The sequence below is a fragment of the Anas platyrhynchos genome, chromosome 9, assembly GCF_047663525.1.
Source record: "Anas platyrhynchos isolate ZD024472 breed Pekin duck chromosome 9, IASCAAS_PekinDuck_T2T, whole genome shotgun sequence".
In the NCBI taxonomy this organism is placed as follows: domain Eukaryota; kingdom Metazoa; phylum Chordata; class Aves; order Anseriformes; family Anatidae; genus Anas; species Anas platyrhynchos.
The window spans coordinates 10367910-10390974 of record NC_092595.1 but is presented as its reverse complement, the minus strand read 5'-3'; the positions used below and the strand labels follow the sequence as shown (position 1 = coordinate 10390974).

The 23065-nt window shown below is 69.9% G+C and overlaps 1 protein-coding gene across 8 annotated transcripts; it reads left to right on the top strand.

Annotated features, from left to right (window-relative positions):
* The first annotated feature begins 8 nt into the window (after window positions 1-8).
* TNK2 (tyrosine kinase non receptor 2) lies at window positions 9-22352 on the top strand. 8 transcript variants are annotated; one of them, XM_072042629.1, is made up of 18 exons: window positions 9-905; window positions 3020-3169; window positions 6399-6685; window positions 10980-11157; window positions 11330-11400; window positions 12254-12466; window positions 12588-12740; window positions 12950-13227; window positions 13339-13465; window positions 13566-13712; window positions 13931-14025; window positions 16638-16832; window positions 18378-18469; window positions 19031-19075; window positions 19837-21188; window positions 21593-21688; window positions 21796-21923; window positions 22025-22352. In XM_072042629.1, the coding sequence occupies exons 3-18, from the start codon at window positions 6509-6511 to the stop codon at window positions 22029-22031; spliced, it is 3354 nt and encodes a 1117-aa protein (XP_071898730.1). In that variant the 5' UTR covers window positions 9-905; window positions 3020-3169; window positions 6399-6508; the 3' UTR covers window positions 22032-22352. The 8 variants fall into 8 exon arrangements, with proteins under 8 accessions (XP_071898730.1, XP_071898732.1, XP_071898733.1 ...); XM_072042631.1 differs by lacking the exon at window positions 6399-6685; XM_072042628.1 differs by lacking the exons at window positions 9-905; window positions 3020-3169 and adding an exon at window positions 6101-6247.
* The last annotated feature ends 713 nt before the right edge of the window (window positions 22353-23065 follow it).

The following is a 23065-nucleotide window of genomic DNA, read 5'->3' as shown; positions in this document are numbered from 1 at the left end:
GAGGAGGAGGAGGAGGAGGAGGAAGCCGCGGCGGGGCTGCGGCACCGGGAAGCGGGCACCGGAGCCGAGCCCCCAGCGTGCGGGGCCGGGGGGCGCCGCCTGCACCATCCGGGAGCCGGGGGTGGCGGAGGGCGGGGGGCTGAGCCCGGGGGTGGAGGAAGGCGGCGGCGTGGCCCCGGGGGTGCAGGAGGCGGGGGGCTTGGCGCAGGGGGTGCAAGAAGCGGGGCTGGGACCCCGGGGACAGGAGCTGGTGACCGGAGGGAGGGCACCGGAGGGCGGCGGCGGCGGCGAGGCCGGGCGGCCGGGGCAGTGGCAGCGAGTGCTGCTGGGGGTGCGCGCCGGGCTGCAGGAGCGCGGAGACCGCCCGGTGCCCACCGTGGGCACCAAGCCCCCGCCGGGCTTGCGGCGCCCCCGCGAGCAGCTGGGGGCTCCCCGGGGACGCCCGAGCCCCGGCGAGCCTCGGGTGGGCGTGAGGAGGGCGAGGGGGGCCGAAGGGGGCAGCCCCGGGGTTAGGAGGGTCCGCGCGGGGGTGCGCGGGGTGCAGGAGCGCGGCCCCAAAGCGCGGCAGGAGCAGGGCCCGAGCCGCAGGGCGCAGCAGGAGCGCGGAGCCCGCAGGGACAGCGGCAGCCCCCCGGGGCGAGCCCGCTGGTGGGTGCGCAGGGGGCGGCAGGAGGAAGGCGAGGCGCTGCGCGGGGTGCAGGAGGAAGGGGAGCGCTACCGCGGGGAGCAGGAGCAGCCCCCCGGCACGTGGCCCCCGCGACGCCGCCAGGCCAGGGTGTGAAGGCGGAGACCCCGCCGAGCGCGCCCCTCGCCATGCCGCCCGCCCGCGGCCCTCCTCGCCCCGCCGACACCGCCACGCCGGCACCGGACACCTGGCGAGGGATGCCACGGCCGTGAGCACCGAGGTAAGGGGCGACGTGGGCGCCGGGACCGCTGGCGGAGGCGGTGCGGCGCTGGCACCGTGCCCTGCAGCACTGCGGGCATCCCGGCACCAGGGATGCTCGCCCTCTGTCCCCCTGCTCCCTTCTGCTGAGGTTTGGTGTTTGAACCCGCAGCGGAAGCCGGGGGAAGGATTCCTTTTTCTTTTTTTTTTTTTCCCTTTTGCTCTGCTTTTCCTCCTCCCCGGGCTGAACAGAGGACCCTTGTCCTCCGGGCACAGCCCCGCGTCTCGGGGGCGTCGCGCTGCTGCCAGCGCCGGGAGCAGCACGGAGACCCTCCGCGTCCCCGTCACATCCGCCTCTGGCCGCATCGGGGCAGGTTTTTCTCACCGAAGCGCTCAGGACGCTTTCTTTTGCTCACTTTTTTTCTCGCTTACTCTAAAAGTTAACTCTGGTGATGCGCGCTTGGCAGCCTCAGCACGGATCCTTCCCCAGCAGGAGGATCCCTGCTCTGCTGCCATCCTCTCGCTGCTGCTCCTTCAGCTCCGTGTTCGGAGCCTCCCAGTTTACCCAGAGCCTTCAGCTCGACCCCGTACCCTTCACCCCGCTGGCTGGAGGAGCTGCAGCAACCCCGGGCACAGGGCAGGGACCCGCAGCCGCCACCGAGGCTCCCGCATGCCCCGGGCCGGGGAAGCGCCAGGGCCGGGCTGTCTGGGCAGGGCAGGCCGAGGCAGAGCCCGGCGCTGCCGCTTCCCCACGCGCTCGCCTCCGTGGTGCCGCCCCGGCACGGCCTCTCCCCCTGCCCCGCGTTCCCCAGGCTGCTGCAGCGGCGGCGCGCCGCCCTGTGCCGTGGGTGCCCTCGTGGTGCCGGGTCCCTGCACCCAAACCCTCGCTGAGAAATTGGCAAAGTTCATCAGGTTTTGGGATTTGCTAAAATTGTGACCTGAGCGCAAGGTGCGCACAAGGAGGAGGGTGGGATAGGGGGGCTGCTCCTCCAGGATCCTTTTTAGGGAGCCCCTGAGCAGGTAAAACCCCATCCCGCTCGCCAGCCCGACCCAACCCCTGCCTGGGGGCGCGGGCGGGGGCGCCCCAGCGGGATTTGGGGCTGCGCAACCAGTTAGCAGCCCCTTGAGCCACCCCGGGCCTCGTTAGCCCGGTGTTCATTAGCGCGGGGCGTGGTGCCGGTGGGGCATTGTGGGAACCAGGGCTGCAGGGCCGCCGGTGGTGCCCGGTTCTGTGCCACTGCCCCGGGCAGGGTGTGGGGGTGGCAGCCGTGACTCAGCTCCCCTGGGGCTTGGGGGGCACAACGGGGGAGCGGCTTCACCCCATGCACCTGGGTTGTAGGGCCAGGGGGGAGCTTCCCAGGAAGCTTCACCCCGCGGCACTGGGGCTCTGCCGCTGCTACGGATGGAGGAGGAGGAGGAGGAGGAGAGCCGGGGGGGCTGCAGTGCCCGGGGTGGGGGCAGCGGGGCCTCCTGCACCAGTGCCACCAGTTCCTGCAGGTGTGGTGCTACGGGAGCGGGTGAGACCGTGCGGCTCCTGCACCGTGCCAAAGGGTCCCTTGGGTGCCCTGTCCCCCGTGGGGTGCCCCCCTGCAGCCACGCTCCGGCTCTCGGCTCGCTGCATGGGCTGAGCAGCCCCAGGGGGCACTGCCCGTGCTGCAGCCTGGCCAATTAGGCTGCCTTCAATTAGCGCTAATGACTGGCAGATGCGCAGTGGTCTGGCCAGGGCACCGCTCTGCTCCAAACCACCGTCCCTTCCCAGCGCCGGGTGCTGGGGCAGGTCGGGGGCTCCTGGACATTCCTGCCCAGCACCCAGGGGTGCTGAGCCCCTCTCCCTCCCCGTGGCCCCGATAAGCTCCCTCAGAGGGGAGCAGGAGCCCGGCCACGGGTGCAGGGTGACACTTCCAGCTCTGATCTGGCCCCCAACACCGGCTGGACAAATCCCCCCCTGCACGAGGCTGGTGCTCCACGGCCAGGGTACCCGTGGGTGCTGCCGTGCCAGCCCCAGGTGCGCATTTTGGGGGGCTCCCATCAGACCCCGGGTTTGGTTTTCCACCCCCACAGGGTTTGGGGCAGGCGACGGGTGCGGGATCAGCAGGATCCCACCCATCCTGACCTCTCCTTCCTGCTTGGCCCCAGGGGACCCTGCGGCCAGCGCGAGCGGAGCCCTGCCATGGCTGCGCGGGCGAAGCCCTGACGCCGTCCCGCGTCACCGCCGGGCTCGCGGGGACACCGGGACACGGAGCAGCCCTGCCAGGGGACCCCAGCAGCGCGGCCACCCCGGCCCAGGTAGGATGAGCACGGGGGCTGTTGGGCACGGTCCAGCTTCGCGTTGGGGTGCTGGGTTGTGAGGGGGTGTCCCTCTGAGTGCTCGGTGACACCGAGCCCAGTGCCCTCTCGTGGCAATGCCAGGCTCAGCCGTGCGCTCTGCCAACACCGCCCTGGGCACGGGGCCCGGAGGGGGAGCTGGGGGGGGGGCTGTGCTCGGGGGTGCCCACGGGAATGCAGTCACTGCATGCGTCCTCGCATTTTTCCTCCAGCTTGCACCCTCTCCTGCTTTTTCATGCTGAAGCAGGGTTGGTTTGTCCCTTAACCCAGCCCGGTGCTTGCCCTGCTCAGTGACAAATGGAGATGGGGACGAGATGGGGGTCGGCCAGGGGCTCGTGTGTGCCCCCTGCCCCTCTCCATGCGCCCTGGGCAGCACGGCGTGCACCTGGCCCCATGATTTCCCCCATCATCCCTGGGGATGTGTTGTGGATCGGGCTGGATCCTGCTGCAGATGCAGAGATGGGGATCAGCCCCTCAGGTGCGATGGATTAGTGTGGCTCTGTGTGGGCTCGTAGCCCAGCCAGGCAGGCTGCTAGCCACGCTGGGAGCCCAGCATGCCCTCAGCCCGCCCCGGGGCTGCCTGTGCCGCCACCGCTCGCCATACGGCGGGGATTTAGCGGAGGAAAGAGGCTTAGGGAGAGGATTGGGGTTGCGCCGGGCTTTGTCAGGGCGGGGGGGCACCGCTGGGTGCGGCTGCTCCCGGGCAGGATCCGAGGGACAATCGCTGCCCAGAGAGCAGGGGACGCACCGGGGCAGGATCCGACCATGGCATCGGGCTCTGGTGGCACTGAGAGCGCAGCATCGGGGCACCTGGCACCCCGTCCTCGCCGTCCACCCCCGCCGCGGGTGTCACCGTCCCACCGTGCCGGCTGCTCGGGACACCCCAGCGAGCTGCGTCGGGTGCCGGAGGCGAAACACACGCCGGTATGGGGGCTCCTCGCCGAGAGGTGGAGGGCACCGGGTGGGTGGCACAGCAGCGGGGAGGTCCCCGGGGAGCGCGGGCAGGGTGCTGCTGGCATCCTTTTGCCTTTGCCGCGCCGTGCTCTGTGTGTGTGTGGGTTCGCACGTGTGTGCGCGCACGCCTGCGCCGGAGCAGCCGGCCCGGGGAGTGTTGTCAGTGCAATTTGGGGCCGCCCCTGGGCCCCGCCAGGGCTGAGCGAGCCAGCCCGGGGCGCCGCGGCCGTGCCGCTGCCGGTGACATCACTTCCAGGTGACACTGCCACCAGGAAGGTGACAGGCGGGGTGGCGGGGCCACGGCACGGCCAGATGGGACGGCGAGCGGGGCGATGTGCTGCGGGTGAGCGGGGACCCGGTCCCCCTATTTCAGGGAAGAGGGTGGGCGCAGGGCAGGGTGCTGCTTTGTGCGCCCCAGGGATGCTGGGAGGGATGCGGGGACAAACTGGGATGCTGGTTTGCCCGGAGGGCTTGGGGAGCTCTGGTGTCCCTGCGGTGGGAGGGACGCCCTGTGGTCACCGTGGCTGTCACCGCCCCGGGGGCTTTGGTGGCCGTGGTTTTGGTGGGAATCACGGGTGTCATGCTCTCCACCTCGCTCCGGAGACCTCACACTTTGGGTTTTGGCTGAGCTGGCACCTGAAGCTCCGTGGGGCTGGGATTGGCACCGTTTTGGTCCCCAGCGCAGCACCCCGAGGCTCGTGCCACCCACCCCGTGTCACCTGGGGCTGGCCGGGATGCGCGGGGTGACCCTGCGGGGACGGGACACGGACCCCCAACTGCACCGGCCAAATGTCGGGGTGGGATGGGGATGGGGTGGGACACGGACACGGGCGCTGCGTGGTCGGGGGGCCGGTGGCATGCATAGCACGTGCGTCAGTCACCGGCCCGCGGCGTGCCAGCGCGGTGACGCCGGCGGGCCGCGCGCGGGGGCGGCTGGCTGCTCCCACGCCCCGCGCCCGCGGGCTCGGCTCGGCGGCTGAGCTCACCTCTGTGGTATGGCAGGAGGAGCCGCCGACAGCCTGCCCGGGGCGCAGCCCACCCACCCCTACAGCCCCCCGGGGTCGGTGCCCCCCTGGGATGTGGGGTGTGGTGGGAGCCGGGTTGGTGCGGGGTGGTGCAGGGGGGCTCGGTGTCACCCCCACCAAGGTCAGGTTGGGGTTTGGATGCGTGGGGGGGGGGAAGGGGGGATTAATGGGGGGATGTGGGGGGTCATCGGGGAGAGATGGGGGTGCATAGGAGTGTTTCTGGGGGATGGGATGGGGCATCGTGCCCTGTGGTGTTGGCACCTGGAGCGTTTTGGTCCGCGAGGCTGTGCAATGCCTCCGAGCACAGGCAGGTGCAGGGGGGGCTGCAGGGCCCCCACCTTCTGCCTCCTCCCATGCTCGAAGCTCTGCTAGGGGGGGCTCAGCCCCCATCCAGCCAGGCGGTGTCAGGGCACGGGGGCAGCTCCGAGGGGCCGCTGACAGCTCCCCCGTGCGGGTTCCCCATCTCCCCGTGCAGGGGGTGGCTTCCCACCCGCTGCAACCGCATCTGATGCTGGAGAGCTGCAGGCAGACCCCTCACCCAGGAGACCCCCAGCACCGCGATAAGGGTGGCGAGAGGCTTGGAGGCAGGATAAATCCTCCCAGCACATCCCCCCCAACCCCAAAACCCCGTCGTGCTGGGGCCTGGCCTCTCTCCCTACCCTGCCGAGCTCGCGCCCGCGCGGCCCCGCTGCCGGCTCGCTGCGGAGCAGCCATCTTCCCCCAGCATCCCTTCCCCCTCCGCCGGCACACCGCACCGGGGTGCCCGCAGCGGGAGGGATGCCGGGGAGGATGCTGCGCTCCCCACCTCCCCTCGCCCCCCGGGGGCTCCCCGCAGCGGGGCTCGCTGCCCCCGTCCCCACCCCGCTTGCCGCAGAGCCGCAGCCGCCGGGCGCTGCTCCCCGCTGCTCCCCAACGCTGGGCTGGGGGGAGAAGGGGGCCGCCAGCGCGGGCGGCGATGCCACCGCCACCGCTGCCACCTCCTCCTCGCTCGGGTGCCGGGGGGGACAGCGGGCACGCAGGCAGCGGAGCCGGGAGGAAGGCGGCGATGCCAGGGCTCAGGGTGAGGATGGGTGCCCAAGGGGCTGCCCTTTTCTTTTCTCCTTTTTTTTATTTTTTTTTTCTCCCCCTCCCCTCTGCATCCATCAGCCCTCCCTCCTTCCCCTCCATCACCGCGGTCACCTTCACCCTCTCGCTGTTTTCCGGAACTGCAGCAACTTTCTGCCATGTGATCCCACGCCCGGCTCCAGCCCTCGCCGCCCCCAGGCAGGCGCGGGCGTCTCCGCAGAGCCCCCCGCTCGCTGCCACCGCCGCGGCCCCAGCCATGGGCGAGAGATGCGACTACCAGCGCCTGAGCAGCGCCGAGGAGGAGGAGGAGATGCTCACCCCCCTGCCCCACAGCCTCTCGGACAGCACCGGGCTGCGAGCCCCGCGGCCGGGCGGTGGGCGCCACGGGCGGCCCCCCCAGCAGGACGTCACCCTGGGCATGCCGTGCCGGCGGGTCAGTGCCGGGGGGGGAGCCGTGGGGAAGCGGTGGCACGTGTGTCCCCGAGAGGTGCTGGGTCCTGCTGGGCCGTGGGGTGCGTGGGGGGCTCGTGGTGGTGCTCCCCTGCATGGCTTCTCCGCGTCGGGGCCCTGCGGGGGTGGCATGGGGACGGCACCCGCCCCGCATGGCTGCGCCCCTGTCCTGAGCCACGAGCGGGGTGGCTGCTCCTGCCTGCTGGGGAAACTGAGGCACGGATGGGGGCAGGAATGTCGTTGCTGGGGGGGAAAAAGGGGGCAGTGCTGGGATGGGGACCCAGGTGTCCCCGCAGTGGCACGTGTTGTCCCCTCCCGGTGCAGCTCGGGGCACGGCAGGAGCTTGGCTCAGCCGGCGCTGGCACAGGTCTGGGGATGGAGGATGGAGGGGCTGCCGCAGGGCGGGCACGGTGCCCGGCATGGGCGGCTGGAGGCCAGGCTGGTGGCTGTCCACGCTGGCAGGGACCCGTGTCCCCCACCCTGGGTGACACTGGGCAAACTGGGAGTCGCCCCTTCGCCCCCAAAAAGGCGGCTGGCAGGTGCCTTGGTGCCTCTCACCTGCCGTGCCTCAGTTTCCCCAGCTGAGAGCGAGGGGTGGGGGGTGCATGGCTGCTGGGGAAGGGCCCGGCGTGGGGACAGGATCTGCGCACCCCGGGCACCTCCTGCTCTGGGGAGGTGGAAAATAGGGGGTGCACGTATGGATGATGTGTGCACGGGGGTGTAGGTGGCATGGGCAGAGCTGGGGGGGCAGCAAGCTGCGTGTAACCGGTCTGAGTGGGGGTGCAAGGAGCACGTTGTTTGTGGGCACCTGTGGGTGCTGATGGAGATGTCGGGGTGCCGTCACGGGCAGCGCTGAGTGTGGGAGGCACACGGGGTGCGTTTGCACCCCCGCGCGCCGCCTCGGGAGGGCGTGCACGGTGTGTGCCATGCGCCCGTGGCTGCGTGGCTGGCGGGAGTGAGCCGGCTGCCAGCGGGCAGACGTGACCTGTGTGTGCCACGCCGTGCCACGGGTGGGTGCCCGTGGGCGCACGGTGCCCGTGGGCACGACGGATGTGTGCGCAGGGGGAGCACCGGGGGCTTTGCTGCAGGGCTCGGGGTGTTTGCGCACGTGCACCCAGGCACAGCAGGAGCTGCGGGGAGCTTGGTGGTGGTGGTGGTGGTGATGGAGAGGGGGGGGACACGCAGAGGTGCTGTGTTTGGGCGCCGTTAGCACGCACGCCGGGGGGCGGTGGTGGTGGTGCGGTTGCGGCCGTGCACGTGTCGGGGTGTGTGCGTGGTGCGTGTGGTTGCAGGAGCGCGCGTGTGTGGTCCTGGGCTGCACGTGAGAGCCGGCACCGCCTGCGCATCTGGGTGTGCGCACGTAGGGAGCATCCCCCGAGCTGCAGGTTGGGCTGGGGGGGGGGCGTTTTCCCCACCTGCGCTGTGCTACCCAGCCCCGTGCACCCCGCGCCGTGGCTCTGTGCCATATCCCAGGTTTTGGGGGGCTGTTGTCCGCGTCCCACAGCCTTTGGGGATGGTGATCCCGCACCCTGCTGGGGTGCTGGCACGGGGATCGCCGTCACGCTCCGTTCACCGGACGCCCTCGCTGTGCAGGATCAGGCCCTGCCTGCTGCGCTGCGCTGACCTGAGCAGCCCTGCCTGGGGTTTTGGGGTGCTGGAGGCAGCACGGATGCTTCCCCCGGCTGCTGGGGGCCGTGCACTAGTGTGGGGCAGGGAACACCCTGCATCCCTGGGGAGCTGGCGCGTGGCAGAGCTTGGTGCCGAGGGCACCGTGCCCGGCTGTGCCCGCTCAATGGGGCCGTTGTGCCGGGTCCAGCCAGGATCCCGGTGGTGGGAGGCACCGTGGATGCCCCTCCAGCACTGCGAGGGCTCCCCGCCTGCCTCATCCCCTTCCTGGGCACCTCAGCACAGCCAGGGCTGCGGCAGGGGCCCAGCACTGGAGATTTTTTTTGGGGGGGGCCACAGCAGGAGAATGCCCCGGGTCTTTCCTCTCTCACGCCGCGGCTGCCGGCACCGCCAGCTGTTCTCCCCGGGGAGCTCGCGGGCGGACAACGCGCCCGTGTTCGGGTGCCAGCCCTTGGCCCCGGCCCCATCGGGGACAGGAGCCAGCCCCGGGACACCGGTGGTCGTGGAGGGACCCGTGCCCACCTCCCCCAGCACCCCGCAGGGCCTGGCACCCGCAGGGCAGGCAGCGCGCCCGCCAGCCCTGTGTGCCTACGGGGGCGACGGCAGCAGCGGCACGGTGCCCGTCACCCTGGCGTCGTGCCTGCCGCCTCCTTTTGGGAGCGCAGGGCCGGATGTCTCCCCTCCCTCCTCGCTTCCTTTTTTTTTGGGGGGGGGGGAAACTGAGGCCCGGGAACGTTTCCCAAGGCCGGAGCGAGGTTTCCATGGCAATGGGAGCCGGGGGTCCGGTCTCCCAGGCGGTGCAGCTGCCGGAGCGCCCGCTGAACAAGAGAGAAAGCAGCACATTGATCGGAGCCCGGCCCCCTGGGCTCGCGGCCCAACGCCTGGCCAACGCGCAGCTAAAATAAACCCTCCTGGGACAGGGGCTGCGCGGGCAGCCGGGGCCGGGACGGCGCTCGATGCCCGGCTGCCGGCCGAGGGGGGAGCGCCCCACGGAAAGCCAGGAGCGAGCCCACGGCCGCTGCTCGGAAAACGCCAACGCCACGGCTCCGCTCCGGCCCCGGCACGATTGCGTTCGGGAAGGGGAGGGCAGCACGGCCGGGAAGGAGAGGCTGGAGAGAGCACGAAGGAAGGAGGAGGAGGAGGAGGATTGGGACAGCCCCGCGTCCTGCTGCCAGCCCCGGCGTTGCGGGGATGCCCTGAGCCCCCCTGCTCGCACCGGGGGATTTATGGGGTGGCCGTGCCCGGCTGGCAACGTGCGGCACGGGGGCCAGCAGGAGGCCGTCACCCACCGGGCTGTGACCACCATGACTCCTCCAGGGATCCCCCGGCTCCGCTGAGCGCTCGGTGCCCCGGTGACACCGTCACCAGGCAGGGGACGTGCGGGTGGCCGCGGTGCCCCGGGCGAGGCTGGCTCCAGGGACGAGGCCGCCTGCCCCGGTGGCCGGCCAAACAGGATGCGACGCTTCGAGACGCTGCGGCGCTCCTTCCCCTTCCTCGCCCGCTTCCGCGTCTACCGAGTAAGTGGCCGTCACCCCCCCAGCCCGGTGCCCACGGGCAGGGGACCCCCGGGGCGGGGGGGGTCCTGTCCGTGCCGGGAGCCGCCAGCTCCTCGTGCCGCGGGTGCCCCCGTGCGCCCCGTGCCCGGCCGCCTGCCGCGCCCGCCGTATTTTTAGCCCCGTGCCGAGGATTGGGATCGCGGTGACGCGGACCCGAGAGCGCAGGGAGGGGGGTGAAGGGGCTCAGGGGGGGTGATGTCTAATCCTGGGGGAGAAAAGAGGATGGAGGGGGCTGACCGGGGGCTTTCCCACGTCCCCTCCGGCTCTCGGGGGCGGGGGGCAGAGCCGGGTCCCTTCCTGGAACCGCTGCGACCTCGGGCAGGGGCGCGATGCGGCGAGGGGTGCGTTTTGGGGGGGATGCGGAGATCCCTGCTGGGAGCTGGCCCCGTGCCTTGTGCAGCTGCAGGGGGTGATGCTGGCAGCACCGGGATGCTGCTTGCACCCCGTCCTCGTCCCCCGCTCATGTCTCTGTGTCCCCCTCTGTCCCTTCCCCTAGGCTGCCGGCACGGGACCACCACCCCATGGCATCTCCATGGGTCTGTGCCCTGTCCTAGCCCTGCTGGGGGTGTGGGGACACGAGGGGACACTGAGGCAGTGCTGTGGGGTCTGTCCCTGCTGGGGACAGCTGCCACCTCTGCTGTCAGCCACTCCAGCTGGGCACCCAAAGCCTGGCAGGCAGTGTGTGGGGTGCCCCGTGTGCGTGTGTGGTGCCAGGGCGCAGGGCATCCCTTACAAGGCGCTGGGTTGTGGCGTTCCCCTTGCATGGGGCTGGAATCGGGGACATCCGTGCCGTGCCTCAGGGTCTGACCCGTCTCCATCCCTGGCTTCAGCTGGGCACGACGGGGCAGAGATGGGGTCCCTGCCCTTCCCTGGGGGTCCTGCTGATGGGGAGAGGAGCCCGCATCCCTCCTGCCCCCCCCAGGGAGCTGGGGCCGGGCTCTGCAGGAGATGAATCCCCGCTGGCACAGGGAGCAGCCCCAGCTCTCTTACCCCATTTTGGGCAGCGGGTGCCTGGCTGGCGGGACAAGGGACAGACCCCTGGGGGCGGCGGGGCGCAGGGCAGGGTCCCCGCTAACCGGGCACGGTGTCCGGCAGAAGCTGAGCTGTAGCATGCAGTCGGAGGAGGGCACGGACTGGCTGCTGGAGCTGCTGACCGAGCTGCAGCTGCAGCAATACTTCCTGCGCATCCGGGACGAGCTCAACGTCACCCGCCTCTCCCACTTCGAGTACGTCAAAAATGAGGACCTGGAGAAGATCGGCATGGGGCGCCCCGGTGCGTTACATCCCCCCCCCAAAACCCTGAGATCCCCCCCACACACACCCCGTTCGGCTGCACCCCGTTTTTTTGGGGGAGCCCAGAGGGATGCGTGGTCCCAAGGGATGGAGAGGGGTTTTTTTTTGGGGGAGGGGACCCCCGTGTTGGTGACGGCCCCCCTGTGCTGCAGGCCAGCGGCGGCTGTGGGAGGCGGTGAAGCGGAGGAAAGCCATGTGCAAGAGGAAATCCTGGATGAGCAAGGTACGGCCGGGACAGGGGCAGGGAGGGCGTGATGGGGAAACTGAGGCACACCGGAGGAATGGGGCTGCCTCGGCCCTGTGGAAGGAGCTGGTGGCTTTGTGCCCCTCTGCCACCTCCTTCCCTCTCAGTGCCCGTCTCTCCCAGTGCCCCAGGGCGATGGGGCCAGCCCTGTCCCCCCCCCAGGTGCTGGCAGGGATTGGGATAAAACCCCCCCGCCGTGCGTCCTGCTGCAGCATCACCCTGCCCGGCCCCGCACGGGTTGCCTCCCAGCTAGGGCCAGCGGTCGGGAAATTCATTCCCCTGGCGTGATTTGCCTCCTTTTTTTCCAGGAAACTCATTCAGAGCTAATTAATAGCAGAGCCTCAGCCGGCTCCGTGGGCAGCATCCCTGTTCTCCATCCCTCTGCCCGCCCCAGTGCCCCGCAGCGCCGAGGCAGGGGACACCGCGGTGCGCACCTGGGGACGTGCCCCATGGGGGTGCTGCCCCCCGGGCACCTCGCGCCCCCAAAACGCCCGTGTGCTCGCCAGCTGGGCGCTGGGTCGTGGCCTCTCCCTTTCGTGACTCATCTGGGCCGAGCCGGGGCCGGGATGGGCTTTTAATAGAAGGCGACTCAGCCTCGAGCCGGGCCGAGAAATGCCACCTCCCACCCCGGCCACATGCCTGCCCCGGCCCCCGCGCAGGTGCCAGCATCCCCAGCTGTGCACCAGGGCTTGGACGGACCCCATCCCTTCCAATATCACCCTTATGGGACGGGGAAACCGAGGCGAGCCGTGCCCACCAGCGGGCAGGAAGATTTGGGGTCCCCCCCGCGTGTCTCCGCGCCCCCCATCCCACCCCTCTCTGCGCCCCGCAGGTGTTCAGCGGCAAGCGCCCCGAGTCGGAGCTGCCCCCCCAGCCCCACAGCACCTTCCGCAAGCCGCCCACGCCGCCCCCCCCGGACACGGGGGGCCAGCACTCGCTCACCTGCCTGATCCGGGAGCGGGACCTGTCGCTCTTCGAGAAGCTGGGCGATGGCTCCTTCGGCGTCGTGCGCCGCGGGGAGTGGTGCACGCCCGCCGGCAAGACGGTGAGGGGCCGTGCGCCCACGCTGCTGCTGCTCACGGCGTGGGAGACCCCCCCCTGGGAAGGTGTCCTGCCCGGTCCCGTGGCTGTATCGGGTTTATTTGGGTTTTGTTGTTTGGCTGTAGCTCAACGTGGCCGTGAAGTGCCTCAAGACGGACGTGCTGAGCCAGCCGGAGGTGCTGGATGATTTCATCCGCGAGGTGAACGCCATGCACTCCCTGGACCACAAGAACCTCATCCGCCTCTACGGCGTGGTGCTCTCCCACCCCATGAAGATGGTGAGTGCGTGGGGTTAGCGGGACGGACCCCATCCCGTGGTTGCTGCCACCGCCGAGCCCCACGAGGCGGCGATCCCACCCTACAGGGCACCGTGCCCCGAGTCCTCCACCAGCACCCCCAGGACTGGGGACGTTAACGGGGCTGGAAAGCAGCCCCAAATGCCGTGTCCCTGGCTTGACCACCCCGCTGTCCCCTCCCCGTGGCCCAGGTGACGGAGCTGGCCCCGCTGGGCTCCCTCCTGGACCGCCTGCGAAAGAATCAGGGCCACTTCCTCATCTCCACGCTGTGCCAGTACGCCATCCAGGTGGCCAAGGGCATGGCCTACCTGGAGTCCAAGCGCTTCATCCACCGCGACCTGGCCGCCCGCAACATCCTGCTGGCCTCCAACGAGCAGGTCAAGATCGGGGACTTCGGGCTCATGCGGGCCCTGCCCAAAAACGACGACCACTACGTGATGCAGGAGCACCGCAAGGTGCCCTTCGCCTGGTGAGCCTGGGGACCCCAGGGTGCCGACACCCAGGGTGGAGGAGCCGGGGAGGCTCTGCTCATCCCCTCCCGACGCTCATGTCCCTCCTGATGCTCGTGTCCTTTGCTCAGGTGCGCACCCGAGAGCCTCAAGACGCGCACCTTCTCCCACGCCAGCGACACCTGGATGTTCGGGGTGACGCTCTGGGAGATGTTCACCTACGGCCAGGAGCCCTGGATCGGCCTCAACGGCAGCCAGGTGGGTGCGCACGGTGCCCGTGGGGCCGGCACCCCCACCCACAGCCCCCACAGCAGCCGCTGGGACCCGGCACCCCGTAACGGCACTGCCTGCCCCGCAGATCCTGCACAAGATCGACAAGGAGGGCGAGCGGCTGCCGCGGCCCGAGGACTGTCCCCAGGACGTCTACAACGTCATGCTGCAGTGCTGGGCGCACAAACCCGAGGACCGGCCGACCTTCGTGGCCCTGCGGGATTTCCTGATGGAGGTAGGCGGGTGGAAGGGGTGGGAGGAGGGGATGGAGTCCTTGGTGCCCCCGTCCCATCAGCTGGAGCGCAGGCAGAGTTTTAGGGTACCCGAGTGGGTGACTTGGGTCTTGTGCCCATTGCCAGGGCTCCCCTGACCCCAAAGCGGGGGATATGGGGTTGCTGCGTCCCCGTGTGCTCACATCCCCGTGTGCTCACCCCGTCCCCGTCCCCCCCCCAGGCCCAGCCCACCGACATGAGGGCCCTGCAGGACTTCGAGGAGCCCGACAAGCTGCACATCCAGATGAACGATATCATCACCGTCATCGAGGGCAGGTATTGCACGGCGGGGGAGGGCACGTGCCAGCCTGCAGGGGGACGGGGCACCCCAAAAACTGGCGTGGGGACGGCACACCCAGCAGCCCCCTCGGTGGGGACATAGTGGCGGGGGCCACGGGGCCACCGCCGTGCCCACGGGCAGCGTGGCTCTTCCCCGTGCCGCCCGGCCCCGCTGACTCACCCCGCTGCACTTGTTGCTTTGCCCCGGCCTTGCCCCGGGTGCACGCAGCGGGGCCGCTCCCTGCTGATAGTGCCGGGGCCGTGCCACCACCGTCACCGCGGGGGCACCGGGCGCTCCGTGCCACCGTGGCCTCTGCCTGCACCGCGGGCTGCGCTCTGCGCCTCCTCCGATCCTTCTGGATGCCCTCGTTCCTCCCCAAATCGGGGCTCCCAGGACCCTGTGCGTCAGGCTGGGGGGGACTTTTTGTCCCTAAAGGACAGATATTGTCACCCTTGAGGGTTCCTGCCCTGCTCCAGCCCTATTGTGCCGCTCGGGGACGGCGAGGGGACACCCCAAAAGTGTGGTGGCACGCAGCGCTCCAGCACCCCGGCTGGCCCCATAGCAGGGGGGAGACGAGGGGAAAGGAGCTGCTTTCCCTCTGCCCCCCTCCCTGGGGGCCAGCTCCCTGCCTTTAGTCACGGCCCGGAGGTGAATCAGGCCGGATTTGTGTGTCTGGAGGGACCAGCTTTCTCCCCGAGCTGCCGATGACTCTTGCCCAGGGTCTGGCGGTGGCGGCGGTGGTTTAATTGCAGGGAGGGGAGGGGAGGGGAAGGGAAACGGCGTCGGCGGAGCGAGGGAGGGAGGGAAGGAGCGGCGGAGGGCGGCGCGGCCGTGCCAGAGCGCGCACATCGTCCCCGGTGCATCACGGGCGGGCTGGGGGCCCCGCTGCCGCCGCCACCACCGCCACCGCTCGCCCCGGCTGCGCTCGCCCCAGGTGAACCTCACGGGTTGGGACGCGGCGGGGAGGGACGCTGGCGGGGCGCCCTGGCCCTGCTGGTGGTGCCGGGAGCCACGGGGTGCTGGAGGAGCCGGGGCGCAGCCTCTCCTGCCTCAGTTTCCCCAGGCGGGCACGGTTTGGGGGGTGCGGGGAGGGGTAACGGGGGGCGCAGCGGGTGCCGGCGCTGCGGGGTGCCCCAATGGGATCACCGAGCCCTCGCCCCCCGTGCCTCAGTTTCCCCAGGGGTGGCCGCCCCCCCTCGCTGGGTGCTGGGGAAGAAGAGTGGGGGGCTCCTGGGGGGGCCGCATCCGTCGCCAGTGAGGCCGCCTGGGGCAGTGTAAACACCCCGCACCCCTTTTTTCAAGCCCCTGCGTGTCGTTTGAAGCGGCGCCGGGCGTGCGTACGTGTGTGTGGGCAGGGGAAGGGGCCCCCGGCTCCGGGCAGGACCTACCTGAAAGCCCCGAGCGCACAGCTCGGCCGCGGGGTGGGGAACACGGAGGGGGGGGGAGCCCATTTTTGGGGTGGGAAACGGAGACAATTTGTGCCGGGGGTCCGAGCAGCGGGGCTGGGGGCGCACAGAGGGGACCAGCTCGGCCTCAGCATCCCTCCGGGGCGCTGCTGCGAGCGGGGGAGACCTCCCAGGGTGGGGGGCCCGGCTCCCAACCCCATTTTACCCCCATCCCCAGCACGCTGCGGGCGAGGGAGGGTGCCCGGTGCCAGCTGGGCTCGGGCTCAGCCTCTCCGAGGGGTCTCGGGGCTGAGTAATGGGGCTGGCTGGCGGTGAGCGGGGAAGGTAAACAGGAAAAGGGCTGAGCTAGTGGCCGCCAGTGACTCACAGGTGACTCCAGGAAACCGCGGGGCCCGTGCCAGCCTGGCCGAGCTGGCAGCGCAGGCGGCAGTGCCACCCTGAGCACGGATAGAGGGCAGCCCCCCCGGGGTACCCCCGGCACGGGGCGGGGGGGACGTGGTGGGTGCGGGATGGGGACAGGCTGGGGGTGCTGCTCGGGGTGCCCTCCTGGGGTCTCCTCGTTGTGTTTGTCCCCTGCTGAGGGGGGACAAACTCTGCCACTGCCCTGTCCCACCCCTGGTGGTGGCCGTGTCCCCCCCTATGCTGCTCCCACCCTGGGGGGCTCACGGCTCAGGTCCCCCTGCCTGTAGGGTCACCCCACGCAGGGCTCCCCCATAACGTAGGAAGGAAGCAAGGGAGACCCCAAAACCTCGGCGTCCCTCACCGTGGTCCCCTCAATTCCCCCCACGGGGACTGGGATATTTGGGGTGGGACAGCAGCCCCCCAGCTGCTTGGTCCCGTTGCTCGTGCTGCCCCCAGTGGCGTGGGACACGGCTGTCACCCCACAGCTCCTGCGTGTCCTGCGCCACCCAGGGCTCCAAAGGGGCACATCCTTTGGGGAGCTCCGCTCCTCACCCCCCAAATCCCCAGCGGGTCGGATCCTGACCCCTTCCCGGGGCGCAGGGTGGGGGGCAGAGCACGCTGTGGGTGTGCAGGGTTAGGATCCCGGGCACCCTCCCTGGCTGTGCCACCGCCTGCCTGAGTCACTTTGCCTCCTCCCGTGTCCCCAGGGTTGGGGACGTGCCCAGCTCCCAGCGCCCCCTCCCCGGGGGTCTCGCCGCCCTCCCACGCCGTCCCTAACGCAGGTCCTTTTTGTTCCTCAGGGCCGAGAATTACTGGTGGCGGGGTCAGAATAAGCGGACCCTAAAAGTGGGCCAGTTCCCCCGAAACACGGTGACCTCGGTGGCGGGGCTGTCGGCCCACGACATCAGCCAGCCGCTTAAAAACAGCTTCATCCACACAGGCCATGGAGACACCAACCCGCAGCAGTGCTGGGGGTTTCCCGATAAAATTGATGAGTAAGAAAATTTTCTGTCTTCTCTGCACCCCCCCTGCCTCCCTCCCTGCCTTGATGGGAGCCAGCCACTGCTTGGCTTTCCTCCCTTTTTTTTAAAAAAAAAAAAGAAACAAAAATCTCCTCTTCCTCCCTGGTGTGCTGGGGCTGGTGGCTCTGGGCAGGGTCCCCGCAGCTTGACTAACTCCCTCGCCTCTTCTCACTAACGGGGTCGGGCGCTGCATGGTGGTGGGGAGCTCGGGGGCCGTGGTGGAGCTGTGCTGGTGGGGCTGCTCGTCATGGGCTGTGGGGCCAGGCTGGGCACGGAGCCCCTTGCCCCAGCCCCGCGGCCCCTCGGTGCTTCGCAGCACCCCTGCTGCACGGGGACGGGGGAAACGTCCCCCCACAGAGGTGGCCGCCAACGTTTTTGGGGTGTCTCGGGGCATCGTGTGCTTGGAGGGGTGTTGGTGTGAGCGTGCAGCCTGGCTGCATGCTTTTAACAGTGTGAGTCCTCTTAAAAAGCAAAATATATATATAAAAAAAAAAAAAAAGGGGCTGGGCATCATGCAGCGTGTCCTGGCAGGAGCTGGGCACCAAGACCCCGCAGCGCCCAGGAAGCGGTGGGCAGGGTGCGCTGGCTCGCTGCGGGGTCACGGCGGCTCTTTGCCAGCGTTGGGGCTGGGGGGGCCGTGGGAGGGCTGTTTGGGGGGGGCAGGCTACGATTTCAAAGCCTGGAAAGCTCCCGCTGGGCCGAGCCAGCTCCCGCGCCCGCCTAACCACATCCCATGGGATGGCGACCCCCGTGGCCATCCGGCACCCTGACCCTATACAGCCAAACTGGCGCTCCTGATCCCATTCTGCCCCCTCCCTATCCCCACGGGGCCGTGTCCCGGTGGCCTCCCCGGAGCATTTGGGTGCCGCGCGTGCGCGGAGGCGCCTCGTGCCCCGGCAGGCCTCCCCGCGCCCCGCTGCGTGGGCACGCGCCCTGGGTACGTGCCGTCCGCGCCGCGGAGAACGCACCGAGCCCGGCACACGCCCAGGCCTCGGGGCTCCGCCGGCTCCCTGCCTCACCACGCCTGGCTTGCGACGGCTCGCCCGGGCCTCCCGCCGCGCTGCTCCCGCCGTGCCCCGGGCGCGCGGCACCCCCGAGCACCCCGGTGCGGCACCGCGGCTCTCCGTGCCTCGTGCGCGTGGCACGTCGTGCACCGAGGGGATCCCAGAGGCAGGGAGGGGATGGGTGGCACATGGAGAGCACCAGGGGGCTGCGCCCTGGAGGTAAAAACCTCTCGGGGGGCATCCCCGGGCAGCCAGCAGGCATGGGGATGGTGCTCGTGGCGGGTTTTGGGTCTCCATGCAGGGCGCAGGGCTTGGTGAGGGGCTGTGGGGTTTTTCCCATATCCCCATCCCATAGCAAGGGGCAGGTTTTCCTCCTCTCGCCCCCCAGCAGCCCCTCACCGTAGGCGGGGGTGTGCCGAACGTGCGCCCGAGCACGTGCTGCGAGCGTGGGGAGTGCGGGGGCCCTGCACGGCGCCCCGCTGAGCCCCCGCGGCGCTCTGCTCTCTCCCCGCAGGCTGTACCTGGGAAATCCCATGGACCCTCCTGACATTTTAGGTGTCGACCTGACTGCTGCCAGACCCACCCAGCTCCCCGGAAGGGCTAAAAGTAAGCGGCTTTCCCCCCTTGCACCCCCTGCCTCCAGCCCCCTCGGCTGCGCAAAGTCCCTTCTGTCCGTGCCGGGAGCTGCGCCCTTTCACCCGGGTGCCGGGCAGGGTCTGTCACCCCCCGCTCTGTCTCTCTGCTGCCACTTGCTTGCTGCAGCCCCGGGTGGCAGGGAGCCGGGCTGAGGGCGCGTGCCAGCGGTGTGGGCGGCTCTGCCCAGCCCCGCCAGGCTGGACTCTGCCCCGCTGGCCTTCGGCCGGGCCCCTCGTCCCCTCCCGGGGCAGGGCTCCCCGCTGCGGGGGAGATCAGCTCGGCGCAGTCGGAGCCGCGACGTCCCCAGCCGGGCAGGGAGGTCGGGCACAGCACCAGTGCCACCAACCCCCAAAATCTGCAATCTGGGGGGAGCTGGGGGGACACCCACCAGCATCTGCTCCCGGCCAGCAGCGGCTGGAGGGGGGGCACGAAGCATGCACCGCGCCCCCGCTGCCGACCGCCCCGGCTGCCGCTTGCTCCCCGCGCTCCCCCTGCGCCTCCCCTGCTCTCGGGCTCTCTCTTCTCCTGCAGGGCAGCCGCCTCCGCGCCCGCCTCAGCCTTCAATCCTGCTTACGAGTAAGTCGGGCTGTTCTGGGAGCCCCACTCGTGCCCCCCCTCTCTTCTCTCTTAGCTCCTTTCTTCCAAGGTACTCGGGGCGTGCTGTGCGCTTCTCTCCTGGGGCAGCCCCCGGCCCTCTCCGGCGCGCATGGGCACCGCCGGGCACCCGCGGGTGACAGCGCGGCTCTGCTCCCCGCGGAGGAACGCGTCCCCAGCCCTCCAAACCCAGGGCAGGCGTCCCCGGGGAGATGGTGCCGCCCCTGCTGCCTGCCCCTGGGCATCTCCAGGCTTGTCCCCCTCCTCGCACGTCTTCCCTGGAGGGACCGGCGGGGACTAATCGCTCCGAGGGGCCACCCGCCACCGGTACTGACCCGGGTGCCGCTGGACCGGGCATGGCTGCAGCGTGGCATGCGCTGGGGTGGCCGTGGAGCAAGGGGGAGACAGGGCAGGGTCCCAGGGGGTGGGGAAGGGCAGGGATTAGGGTGTAGGGCCACTGCCCTTCCCCAGTCCCTGTCCACCCCATGAGCCCGGTAAGGCGAGCATCGCCATGGCCAAGGTGGGAGTGGGGCAAGGGGGCGTGGAGTGGGGGAGCTGAGGCTGCCGTGCCGTGGGTTTGGGGGAGCTTTCGAGATGCTGGGGTCTCGCCGTGGCTTGGGGAAGGAGGGCAGGTGGGATCCGGAGTCGTTCCCAAGGAGGGTTGTCCCCACCTGGGGGCAGGAGCTGGGGATTTTTTGGGGTGACGCCGCGGGACCCTCACCAGCTTCTCCGTTGCATCCTAGAGCCCTCCTACGACCCGGTCAGCGAGGAGGACGAGGGCCTGTCGTCTGGCTTCCGAAAACTCTGCCTGAAGAAGCCGGGCCCGGGGAAAGGTCTGCGGCTGGCCAAACCCTCTGCCCGCGTGCCAGGCACCAAGGTGGGCGAGCGGCAACCCGGCCGGCCACCCAACGAGGGACCGGGCAGCGGCGAGGTGACCCTCATCGACTTCGGGGAGGAGGTGCCCCCCGCCAGCCCCTCGCCCCTGGGGGAGCTGACGGCCCCCTCCCTCGCCAAGCTGGCCATGGAGGCTTTCTCCCTGCTGGACAAGACCCCCCCGCAGAGCCCCACGCGAGCCCTGCCCCGACCCCTCCACCCCACGCCGGTGGTGGACTGGGACTCCCGGCCCTTGCCCCCGCCGCCCGCCTACGACGACGTGGCGCAGGACGAGGACGACTTCGAGGTGTGCTCCATCAACAGCCCCCCCGGGCGGCGGGGCAGCCGTGCCGGGCTGCCCAGGGCGCGCGAGAGGGGCGAGACCAACTACGGCTTCGTGGACGAGGGCGAGCGGGCGGCGGGGCTGGAGGACAACCTCTTCCTGCCCCCCAAGGAGGCCAAGCAGCCCAGCCTGACGCAGACCACCGAGATCTTCGAGGAGCTGCAGCAGGAGTGCATGAAGAGGTTCAACGTGCCCCGGGGGCCGGCCGCCTGCCCGGCAGATGACAAACCCCAAATCCCACCCCGCGTCCCCATCCCGCCCCGGCCCCTGCGCCGCAACGAGCCCGGGCGCTGGTCGGGGGAGCTGTCCCCGGCCTCGGGGGGCGAGGAGGACCGGCCACCCCAAATCCCCCCCCGGGACCCGCTGTCGCAGCCCACCTCGAGGACGCCCAGCCCCATGGCCCTGCAGGTGGGCTCCCCCCAGCAGCGCGGCGCCCTCTGCTCCTGCCTCTCCACCTCTCCGGGGAAGCCCATGCCCACCACGCAGAGCTTCGCCCTCGACCCCAAATACGCCACCCCCAAGGTGATCCAGGCGCAGGGCAAGGACTGCTCCAAGGGGCCCTGCATCCTGCCCATCGTGAAGGACGGGCAGAAGGTCAGCAGCACCCACTACTACCTGCTGCCCGAGCGCCCTGCCTACCTAGACAAGTACGAGAAGTTTTTCAAGGAGGCCAAAAGCCCCGAGGAGGCACCGACGTCCCGCGTGGTCACCACGGCCACCGTCCGGCCCATGGTGCAGCAGCAGCCGGACTACAAGGCCAACTTCTCCTCCAACAACAGCAACCTGGGGCCCAAGTGCCTGGTGAAAGCCTCCTGCAGCCTCCAGAAGATTGTCTACGATGGGCCAGATGGCTACCGCCCCTCCGAGAAGATCCGGCTGGTAGGTGGCCTCCCCCGGGGTGGCTTTTGGTTAGGTGGCCGTGGGCTCGTTGTGGCACTTGGGCAACAGCCATCCCTACCCCGTGCCCAGTCCCCGAGGGGGTGGCTGCAAGGGGTCCCCAGATGTGCAAAAAGCATCTCCAAAATGGGGATTGGGGAGACTTTTAACCCAAAATAGCCCTACCCGTGGTTTGGCCGCATGGATGGGGAGGGAGGTGGCCGTCCCTGCTGGGCACAGGGAGGTGGCCGGGGGTGTGCGCCCTAGCACAGGAGGCAGAAATCCCACCTCGACTGGTGCTGTTGCCCATCTGGGGACAGAGCCACAGAGAGGGGACATCCCCGGTGTCCCCCTGACCCCTCCCAGCTCCTTGCTGGTGGCACGGGGTGACCGTCAGCCTCCCCCAGGTGCAGGACATGGTGCACGGCGTCACCACCGAGGAGTGCCAGGCGGCCCTGCAGAACCACGGCTGGAACGTCCAACGGGCCATCCAGTACCTGAAGGTACGGCACGGCACGGCACGGCCGCGGCCCCCACGCCAGCTCCCGCGGGGGTGGGAGCGCCCCCGCCACCCCCTCCCTCCCCGTCCTCGCGCCCTGTCCCCTTGCAGGTGGAGCAGCTCTTCTGCCTGGGGCTGAAGTCCCGCGTGGAGTGCCACCGGGTGCTGGAGATGTTCGACTGGAACCTGGCGCAGGCCAGCTCCCACCTCCTCGACCCCTGCGGCTCCTCCCGGCAGAAGTAAGTGCATTTCGGGGTGGCTTTTTAGGGTTTCTCCCACGCCACGCTGCCCTCGGGCTTCCAGCCTCGTCCCCTTTTCCTCATCTCACCTCCCCTCGCAGGCGGTGACAGCGGGGACCCGGCGAGCTGCGTTGGATCCGGAGCAGGCGCCCGGCTGCGGGGCCAGCACGCCGTGCCCAGCCCCAGCCACACCACCCGCTGCTGGACTCTGGACTGAGCCCCACCTGGGGGACGGGGGCGCCCCAAAAAGGGGTCTGGGAAGGCCCCCGGCCCCTACGCCGGGCTGCCTGCGCCCTGGCTTGAGAGATGAGCTCCGTCCCCTGGCCTGTTGTTGAGTTGTTTTTTTTTTTGTAAAGAGAAATGTAATTTTAATATATATATTATATATATATATGTTATATATATATATAAAATATTCTATGGAGAGGAGGAGGGTGCCTGTGCCCGTCTCCTGGCTTCCTCCCTGCCAGCACACGGGGACCAGGGTGTCCCTGAGCCACCCCCCGCAGAGGGACACCGCACGCAGCCGTGCTCCCGTGGCACCCCATGGGGGGACCCCCATGGCACGACCCCGTTTCCCCCCCTTTCCCCTCCCCGTGGCTCCAGCCGCCCCCGCGCCCCGCGGCAGATGTGCCGGGAGCCTGCTCGTGACTCATGCCCGGGCAGGGAGCGGCGAGCCCTGCGTCGCCCCCACCCACGCGAGGGGCGTTGTGCAACCGGGTGGCACCGCCAAGCCGCAGCCAGGTGCCGGGGAGGTGGGTGGGTGGGTGGGGGGCTGGCACCCCGCAAGCCCCGGGTGCTGCTGCTCATGCACCCCTAATATGTCTCGGATCCCCCCCTCCCCTAAATGGGTTCCCCCCCCGGTGCCACCTCGCACCAAGGGGGGGACTTTGGTGGCCAAGCTCTCCGGGTGCTTGGGCACCTGAATGCACGGTGCTGCTGGGGCTCTCCTGTGCCTCAGTTTCCCCCCCCAGAGCTGTCACGACATGTCATCGACATGGGATGGGTGTCGATGAAGGGAAAGAGGCGCAACACCTTACCTGACTTGTTTTCCCCCTCCCACCCCCTTAAAAACCCCGGAGCTGGAGCAGGCCCTGAGAGGAAGCAAACATTTCTTTACCGTAACCACTCCTGCCAGGTCC